The sequence below is a fragment of the Vanellus vanellus genome (assembly GCF_965231255.1).
Source record: "Vanellus vanellus genome assembly, contig: HAP1_SCAFFOLD_76, whole genome shotgun sequence".
Classification (NCBI taxonomy): Eukaryota; Metazoa; Chordata; class Aves; order Charadriiformes; family Charadriidae; genus Vanellus; species Vanellus vanellus.
Window position 1 is genome coordinate 344,388 of NW_028127111.1, and position 10,076 is coordinate 354,463.

At 51.6% G+C, this 10,076-nt stretch overlaps 1 protein-coding gene across 1 annotated transcript; it reads left to right on the forward strand.

The window, feature by feature from the left end:
- Positions 1-3,529: 3,529 nt before the first annotated feature.
- LOC309685485 (olfactory receptor 14C36-like) lies at positions 3,530-4,519 on the forward strand (the record flags this gene model as incomplete). The annotated part of the gene is made up of 1 exon (XM_082501248.1): positions 3,530-4,519. One exon carries the CDS (start codon positions 3,530-3,532, stop codon positions 4,517-4,519), a length of 990 nt encoding a protein of 329 aa, XP_082357374.1.
- Positions 4,520-10,076: the final 5,557 nt, after the last annotated feature.

Here is a 10,076-nt window from a genome sequence, read left to right on the forward strand (position 1 = left end):
AAGTGAAAAGTTTCTCCCTAAAAACTAATCTAAATCTACCTTCTTCCAGTGTGAAGCCATTCCCCCTCATCCTATCATGTCCTGCCTAATTAATAAATCAGAGCAGATATGCTGGACCTCAGCCAAGCACCAGAACCACGCTCAGATGTGTAACAAAGAAAGGCAGTACCAAGTGCCCAAGGTCCCATGCAAGGAAAAAGTTTTCTTCAGAGCATGCAGGAGTGGATGGCAGATGGCAATGGAAAGATGAAATGAGGTGACCCGAAGGAGAGCAAACCCTCGTGACCAGAGAGACGCAGGGCTGGACTGTGCAGCCGTGGCAGGAGAGGGCGTTGCTCTCTGGGATGTCTCTGCAGCCCTCCAGAGCCTGTGGTGTAGGGAAGCTGATCTCCAGGAAGGACATGGTGCTTTGGAAAATGTCCTCAGCGATGGACATCCTGTGATCCAAGAACATGGGGTAAATCATTGCTCTGTTCCATGATTGCATCATCAAAGGGATGACTAAAGGCTGTGGGAGAAGCACTGCCTACATCTGCTGGATGGAGATGGGACAGGACTGGCTTCACTGCAGCTGCCTCAAAAAAAGCACTGAACGTCCCAGAGGTTCTCTTGGGGTGTGTTACACGGCTGCTCTGAATGCCGATCGTGTTCCTGCAGGTCTTGTGCTGTCCCTGCTGGCTGCATGTGGCTGTGCAGGAGAGCCCTGGCACCTCCCGTGGCACACAGGGTGTAGGTCACCTTCCAATGGAGCAGCTGCCCTGAATGAGGTTGGGCACTGTAGGGGTGCCTGTGAGAAACGGGCCATGGGTGCCAAAGGAGATGGGGTAAAGACAGCTGGTGGAGGAGAGAGAGTGTCACCACCATGCCCCACCAGCCTCAAAATGATGACTCCAGACACTGCCCTGTCCCTCTTAATATTTCCATCAGTTACGAGCACGTGTCTTAGACCACCTCTGGCACCTCATGTGTCACCTCTGCTTTGCATGGGTACAGGAGGTACAGGAGACTCCTGCCTTTCACTGCCTGGGTGTGCTGTCTCCTAGTGGGGCAAGAAGAGGGGATTCTTGGACATAACTCTGTCTCCGAAAGGGGAAATGGCACTGCAGGGAAGAAGTTTCTCTGCCCAGCAGAGGGAGAAAAGTATCAGTGATGACTTCAGCTTGTTTCCCAGGTGGTTCCCCTGGAGCCCCAGGGACATCTCTGAGGGAGCCCAGAGGGGACAGAGAGAGTGCCACCGTGGGCTGGTCCTCTGCTGCCAAACTGGGCTGGGCTGCTGGGCCGGAGGGAGCTCCTGGCAAGCGGGCAGTGCTGCAGAGAGACAGCTCTGCCCAGAAGCAGGACTGAGGGCACTGCCTGCAGGCAGTGAGGGAAGAGAAGAGAAGAGAAGAGAAGAGAAGAGAAGAGAAGAGAAGAGAAGAGAAGAGAAGAGAAGAGAAGAGAAGAGAAGAGAAGAGAAGAGAAGAGAAGAGAAGAGAAGAGAAGAGAAGAGAAGAGAAGAGAAGAGAAGAGAAGAGAAGAGAAGAGAAGAGAAGAGAAGAGAAGAGAAGAGAAGAGAAGAGAAGAGAAGAGAAGAGAGGGGTAAAGGCAGTCTGGGGTGGGAGGACAGGAGAGAGCTCACCGGGGGACAAACCTTCGCAGCCTTTCACATGGTAAGTCTCTGGCTGTGGGGCAATGCAGATGAGTTCCTGGCAGTGTCTCCTAGAGCTGGCACATGCCATGGCTGATAGGAGCTGTCAGGATGGCTCTCCTGGCTTGTCTGGTGTGGAGCAGAAGGATGTGCTTCAGAGCATGGATGTCCTGCTGCACCTTCAGAGGGACAATGACGGACAGCTGCCTTCTCCCAGGGATGGCTCCGGGGTTTGCAGATCGGTGTGCAGGCAGGGGTGGGCAGGGCTGTCCTTGCCAGCAGGGTCCCTGCACCCCGGGGGCTGTATGCCGGTGCAGGGACTCTGCCGCCTGCCAGGGTCAGCTCTGTGCCTGCCCGGGGAGCTCCCACGGAGGTGCTGTGGGGAGAAGCTGTGGGAGGAAGGAGTGACCCCTGTCAGGGCAGGGTCTTTCTAATTTTGAGAGGGTGCTGCATGGGTCACGGCTGCTCACAGCTGCTGACCACCCCCAGAACATTGGCAGAGGCAGCATTGCAAGGGGAAAGTCAAGGAAGGGGCTACCTTAAAGACAAAGACCTTTCCAGGCTCCGTGCTCGCAGCTTTCTCCTAAGGGAAAGGAGCTGTCACTGTGACACTGAGGGATCAGCAGGTCTGCCACAAACCTCATCAAGTGCCTGCACTCACTCCTCTACCCACAGACAGCACCAGCATCCCCTTTGCCTGCAGCATCAGGCTGGATCTGCTCCACTCCTCAGGACCCGCACAGAGGGAGGTGGCCCTGGGCAGTGCCCTGCTGCTGGGAGGGGGCTGCAGGGCAGAGCTGAGCACACAGCGGGTGGGATGGGCTCTGGGGCACTGGCAGGGGGAGACCTGGGCACAGAGCAACAGCTCCTGGCAGGGACAGCCCCAGGCAGCAGAGACAGGGGCAAGGGCCGGGGGGAAACTGCCAACACGCCCGGGGGGAGGCTGCCTTCAGCCAGCTCTCCTGGGCTCCTCCATGGAGGTGTCTGCTGGGCGCTGTCTGCTGGGACCTGAGCGCACTCTCTCTTCACATCATCTCCTCTGCGGCACCCCGACTGCCTGCTCTGCCGGTCCTGTGGGGCTTGCGAGCTGCCCCCAGCAAGGCACAGCGCTGCCGTCGGGTCCTGGGGAGTGCTGAGCCTTTCCTCGGGGGTGGGCAGTCTCCTCTCAGAGTGCTTTGCTTCTCTCGGGGAGGGGTGGTGTCCTGCTCTCTCCATCACAGCTCCATCTCTGCGCTGGGACAGGGAAGAGATTGCAGATCTGCCCTCTCAACCAGTGCTCCCCTCATCCCATATGAGTTCAGCTGTTTGGTATTTTTTAAAAAGTAGTTTGTGTGTGGAGTCATCTCGAAGGCAGATGAAACAAAAGCAGAGGGCAGATGGGCAAAACCCCGATGGACAGTGCAGCTCTCCTGACTCTGCTTTAAGCCAAAGAGAGCTGAACTCGTCTGTCCTGTCTGAAGAATCGTAACATGATTAGTCATCAAAATGAGGATTTCTACATTCATGAGATGTTATCATGGAAAATAAAAAGCACAGACAAAACTTTATAAGGACGTGCTAACCCTCTGCTCTGCAGCCCACGCTCTGGAGAGCCATGAGTGCAAATATTGAACTTTTCCATTACAGGTAGATTACATCTGACACCCCTTGTGACGGTTGGAGCTGTCACAGAGCAGCTCCCTTGTACCCACTGCAGCAGAGCAGGGCTGACTCCTCAGCAGCACAGGGGCAGAGGTGCTGCTCCTCACACCACACTCAGCCAGCACCACCCAGAGAGAAAAAATGCATTTCAACTGAGGGTGATATCTATGAAAAATGGAGTATATGGGCTCATAGAATTCTGTCCTGATTTTTTCCTGTCTTTTCCTTCCTTTAACAGAGCCCCCATAAAAGAAATATCTAATGTCCAACAGCAGCTCCATCACCCACTTCCTCCTCCTGGCATTCACAGACACACGGGAGCTGCAGCTCTTGACCTTCGGGCTCTTCCTGGGCATCTACCTGGCTGCCCTCCTGGGAAACGGCCTCATCATCACCACCATCGCCTGTGACCATCGCCTCCACACCCCCATGTACTTCTTCCTCCTCAACCTCTCCATTCTGGACCTGGGCTGCATCTCCACCACTCTCCCCAAAGCCATGGCCAATTCCCTCTGGAACACCAGGGCCATCTCCTACGTAGGATGTGCTGCACAGGTTTTTATGCTTTTCTTCTTTCTTGGAGCAGAGTTTTCTCTCCTCACCATCATGGCCTATGACCGCTACATTTCCATCTGCCCACCCCTGCACTACGGGACCCTCCTGGGCAGCAGAGCTTGTGTCCGCATGGCAGCAGCTGCCTGGGGCAGTGGGTTTCTCTATGCTGTGCTGCACACGGCCAATACATTTTCACTGCCCCTCTGCCAGGGCAATGCCCTGCACCAGTTCTTCTGTGAAATCCCCCACATCCTCAAGCTCTCCTGCTCAGACGTTTACCTCAGGGAAGTTGGGCTTCTTATATTAAGTTCTTTCTTAGGTTTTGGGTGTTTTGTTTTCACTGTGGTGTCCTATGTGCAGATCTTCAGGGCGGTGCTGAGGATCCCTTCTGAGCAGGGACGGCACAAAGCCTTTTCCACGTGCCTCCCTCACTTGGCCGTGGTCTCCCTGTTTATCAGCACTGCTGTATTTGCTCACCTGAAGCCCACCTCCATCTCCTCCCCACCCCTGGATCTTGTTGTGTCATTTCTGTACTCGGTGGTGCCTCCAGCAGTGAACCCCCTCATCTACAGCATGAGGAACAAGGAAATCAAGGATGCCCTGTACAAATTATTGCAATACAATCTACTCACAATTAATATGGTGCCCATTATCCCACAAGGGCTCCCACAGTATTACAGCAAAGACCAGGACTAACTTTTCTTCAATTGTGCATTTTACCTTACTGCTTTTCTTGTTGTTTTATTGGTTTGTTTTCTTTTTTTTTTTTCATTCTGTTTTTTTATTATATACCTTGATGTTACTGTTCTTGTTCTCATGCTTGTTTTTTTTTTTTTTCTTTTCCTGGACCCAAAGACCTCATGTGCATAAGGATCACAGAATCACCGAATGGTCAGGGTTGGAAGGGACCTCTGGAGATCATCTAGTCTAACTCCACTACCAGAGCAGGGGCACCTACAGCAGTGGCACAGGACGGCTTCCAGGCGGGTTTGGAATGTCTCCAGAGTGGGAGACTCCCCCACCTCTCTGGGCAGCCTGTGCCAGTGCTCTGCCACCCTCAAAGGAAAGAAGTTTCTCCTCATGTTAAGATGGAGCTTCCTATGTTCATGTTTGTGCCCGTTACCTTTTGTCCTGTCACTGGGCACCACTGAACAAAGACTGTTCCCATCTCCCTGGCACCCTCCATTTAACTATTTATACGCATTAATAAGATCCCCCCTCAGTCTTCTTTTCTCCACACAAAAAAAGCCCCAAGTCAGCTTTTCCTCATCAGAAAGTTGCTCCAGTCCCCTGATCATCTTTGTAGCCCTTTGCTGGACTGTCTCCAGTAGTTCCCTGTCCTTCTTGAACTGGGGACCCCAGAACTGGACACAGTACTCCAGATGCGGCCTCACCAGGGCAGAGTAGAGGGGAAGGAAGACCTCCCTCGACCTGCTGGCCACACTCTGCTTGATGCCCCCCAGGATGCCATTGGCCTTCTTGTCCCCAGGGCGCATTGCTGGCTCAAGGTCATCCTGTTGTCCACCAGGATTCCCAGGTCCCTTTCCACACAGCTGCTCTCCAGCAGGTCAGCCCCTAACCTGTACTGGTGCATGAGGTTATTCCTCCCCAGGCTCAGTACCCTACACTTGCCCTTGTTGAACTTCATAAGGTTTCTCTCTGCCCAACTCTCCAGCCTGGCCAGGTCACACTGTATGGCGGCACCACCTTCTGGCACGTCAGCCACCTCTTCCAGTTTTGTGTCATCAGCAAACGTGCTAATGGTACACTCTATCCCTTCACCCATGTCATTGATGAATATATTGAACAGGACTGCACCTGAGCTAGATCGAAGCTCCTTGTTTAGACTAGCTTAATAAAGAATCCAGCAGAAAATTAGTTGTATCAACTTCTGCATCTTCACATCTCCCCTGGAGCTGGGCCCCAGCATGCAAGAGGGGTTCAAGAGGCAAATGCCCAGCTGCCCCTTGGAGGTTCAGCCTTGGGGGCCCTTAGGGCTGCCCCTGGCTGCCTCGCTGGGCACTCTGTCTCTGCTGCCTGTGAGTCTGAACTGCTGCTCCCCTTGAGCCATGGCCAAGGACAGCAGGATGAGGTCGTCTTTTCAGTGCTGGTATCTCCACACATCCACAGTCTTCTGTGCTCTTGCCTTTGTGTTACCCAAAAGGTCTTGTGGAACTTGTGACAGTCCTGTTGTCCAGACAGTGGCATCCCTGTGGCTGCAGGCAGGAGCAGGTCACGTGAACCTGTTTACCAGAGCTGGTCTCTGTGCAGGAACCACCATAATCAAAATGGTTTCTTAAGGGAGGGCCCAAAGGCTGAAGGCCTCTTCTCCTCTTTCAGCAGTGCGCCGTGCCCAGAGTAGGTGCTGAATAGCAGCTCCATCACCCAGTTCCTCCTTCTGGCATGTGCAGATACTCGGGAGCTGCAGCTCTTGACCTTCTGGCTCTTCCTGGGCATCTACCTGGCTGCCCTCCTGGGAAACGGCCTCATCATCACCGCCATCGCCTGCGACCACCGCCTCCACACCCCCATGTACTTCTTCCTCCTCAACCTCTCCCTTCTGGACCTGGGCTCCATCTCTACCACTCTCCCCAAAGCCATGGCCAATTCTCTGTGGGACACAAGGGCCATCTCTTACTCAGGATATGCTCTTCAGGTGTTTGGTTTTTTGTGTTTTTTTTTTTCTTTTTCTGAGTTGCAGCAGAGTTTTCTCTTCTCACTGTTATGGCTTACAAACAGTACATTGCCATCTGCCGTCCCCTGCACTACGGGACCCTCCTGGGCAGCAGAGCTTGTGTCCGCATGGCAGCAGCTGCCTGGAGCAGTGGGTTTCTCAATTCCCTCCTGCACACGGCCAATACATTTTCACTGCCCCTCTGCCAGGGCAATGCCCTGCACCAGTTCTTCTGTGAAATCCCCCACATCCTCAAGCTCCCATGCTCAGACACCTACCACAGAGAAGATGCAGTACTTGTGATTAGTATCGTTTTTGGATTTGGCGGTTTTGTTTTCGTTGTGGTGTCCTATGTGCAGATCTTCAGGGCTGTGCTGAGGATCCCCTCGGAGCAGGGGCAGCACAAAGTCTTTCCCATGTTCCTCCCTCACCTCCTCATGGCCTCTGTTTGTCAGCACATCAGCGTTTACCCACCTGAAGCCCCTGTCTATCTCACCTCCCTATCCCTTGACCTGGTGGTGTCAGTGCTGTACATGGTGGTGCCTCCAGCAGTGAACCCCCTCATCTACAGCATGAGGAACCAGGAGCTCAAGGGTGCTCTGAGAAAAATGATGGTTGGATGTTTTTCAGAAGTAGTAGAGTGCCTGTTTTCTTCTGCACAGCATTCAGAGTGTAACTCATTACAGGCCCAGAATGTCTTCTCAGGTTTTTGCTGTGTGTGTGTTTCTTTGTTTTTCTTGTTATAATGTTGTGCTCAGCAAAATTTTATTGTTCTTCCCACTTCTAATTCATTGTGTACCTGTAGAATTTGACCCACAGACTGTGTAAATCAGGTGCAGTGCTCTCTGTGTATTCAAACAAAAGAAAGGACCCTGCAGTGACTTGTTTGTCTTAGATCCTTCCTCTGAGACCTCTGTAAAGACACAGGGCAGTGCCTGTGTGCAGAGGTGGAGGGGAACGAGTCCCAGCACAGCAGCACTGCCAGGGGGCACCAGCCTCGGTCTTGCCAGAGCTGCTCTCTTGCCACTCCCACGCTCTCCTTTGGAGCCCTTGTGTAGGTGTAAGGGCTCAGGGGTCACAGTAGTAAATACCCACAACAGTGACTCCCACATTAGCCTGTCCGTTAATTCTTAACGATAAGCTCTCAACACATTCTTCATCCAGCTGCAGGCAGAGCTCAATGAGTTCCAGTTCTTCTGTCCCATAGAGAGCAACTCCACCACCTCACCCTGCTGGCCTGTCTTTCCAAAAAAGTACATAGCCATCTGTGACAGCATTCCAGTCCTGCGAGCTATCCCACCATGTCTTTAATTGCAATGAGATCATGGCCCTGTGACTGCACACAGATCTGTACTTCTTCCTGTCCATTAACCACACTGCGTGTGTACAGCCGTTTCAGAGAGGTCATCAAGCATGCAGGTTCCCTGGAGGAGAGCGAGAGGATCCATCACAGTCGTACACGCCCTGGAGGTGGTTGGCTTTCTGGATATCACCTTGGGAGTCCGCTAAGGAATATTTGTCACTGCTCTGGTTGGCTGTGGTTATTGCCCAGCTGGATGTGACAGTTTCAAGCCCACCTCACCAAGCTGGCCAGCCTGCTGCCAAAGACTCCCTTGCCTCTTCTAGACAGGTGGATCCCATCCCTCTCTAAAAGGCCATGTTCATATTTTATTGTCATAAAAGCAAAAACCCTCATGATAGCACCAGCCACGTAGCCAGGAGTTGACATGCATTATGCGTCCGTTTCTGGCTGCTCCCTTCTCTACCTGGTAAAACAGAGGAAAAGACTTCTATGTAGTCTAAATCGACCCTCTTCTACCTTAGAACTATTACCCATTGCCCTGTCGCAGCAGGCACTGCCCAAAGGGCAATGATGCCACGCTTGGTTTGTTCCTGCGAGCTGTCAGCAGGCAGTGCTCGGAGCCAGGCGCTGTTGCCTGCCACGGGGCCTGCACACCCTCATCCCACGAGCAGAGCATGCAGCGGGCCAAAGAGCATGGCATTGGGTGGGTGTATCACATCCACTACCATGCACGAGCCTCTGGGAAGATCAAACGATCCAACGGACTGCTATAAACTACACTGAGAGCCATGGGGGTGGGACCTTCAAACGCTGGGATGCCCATTTAGCAAAGGCCACTTGGTTAGGTAACATTTGAGCATCTGCTATGGAGCTCTCCCTGCCCAGTGAGAACTTTTTCATACTGTGAAAGGAGATAAAGTCCCCATAGGGCACATGAAGAATATGTTCGGGAAGAAAGTCTGGGTTATTCCTGACACAGGCAAAGGCAAAACTATCCGTGGGTTTTCTTTTGTTTAGGGCCCTTGGTGCACTTGTTGGGTGATGCGGGACGATGGGGATGACCAATGTGTTCCTCAAGGGGATTTGATTTTGGTGAGAATGGCAAATGAATCAAATGATATGATATTTATTGCTAAATTACCACTCTATGTCATCACTACTACAGTTGCTATATGCTCTATCTATGGCATTGCAGTGAAAGTGACCTAAATTAATGAAGAATGAACTTTGATGAAACTGAGCAAAGTGCAGAAGTGATGGAACCAGAAGTGGCTGCAGTAACTGGCACCCGGGAATTGTCTTGAGATTGACATCTTCAACCCACAGATGATGGGCATGGGCCCTGCCGGCTACACCAGCTGTGAGCTCCAGATGCAGCACGCAACAATTCAACACCACACACCACGTCTCCTGCCGGGAAAGACAGTTACAACAGATGGAGCCCAAAGTCATGGACTAAATGAACTCAAGGGACATTTCAGTGGGATGGGCCATGGACTAAGGGAATGATATCTGTGTGCATATATACATATATGAAAGACAGGAAAATGGTGGTGATTTAAAGAAAAGTGTAAGACCTGGGCATGAGGTAGATGGTATAGAATAAGGGGCGGACGCTGTCCTGGTTTTGCCTGGGATAGAGTTAATATTCTTCCTGGTAGCTGCTGTGTTTTGGATTGACTATGAGAATAACATTGCTAACACGTATTGTTTTAGTTGTTGCTGAGTGATGCTTATATTGTCATGGACTTTTTCAACTTCCTGTTGAAGGTGAGGGGCCACAGACAAGACAAGCTGGCCAAAGGAATATTCCATCCCATAGATGTCATGCTCAGTATATAAATGGGAGTTAGCAGGGGGGCAGGGATCGGTAATCACGTCTCCTGACAGGCTGGGGAGTTAATCATAGGGAAGTGACAGCAATTTGTGTTGCATCACTTTATTTTGTTTATTATTATTATTATTAGTAGTAGTAGTAATAGTATCTTTTCTGTTACCGTTCTTTTAAACAATATTTATCTCAGCCCATGTCTTTTTTTTCTGTTTCTCCCTTTTCTCCCTATTCTTCTTGGGACATCCCATTAAATTTAAGAGCTGTTATCTGACCAGCTACATCTGACTCAGTGTTGTGCAAGGGTCAGACACAGTAGGATCAAGCCTCAAAAAAAGTAGTATAAACCCAGAAAAATATCAATAAGCAGGATTATCACCAGAGAAAAATTCAGGCTCGTGGTCTAAGATAAATTCTGGGCAATGTGCAGAGAAGAGGCGGTAGG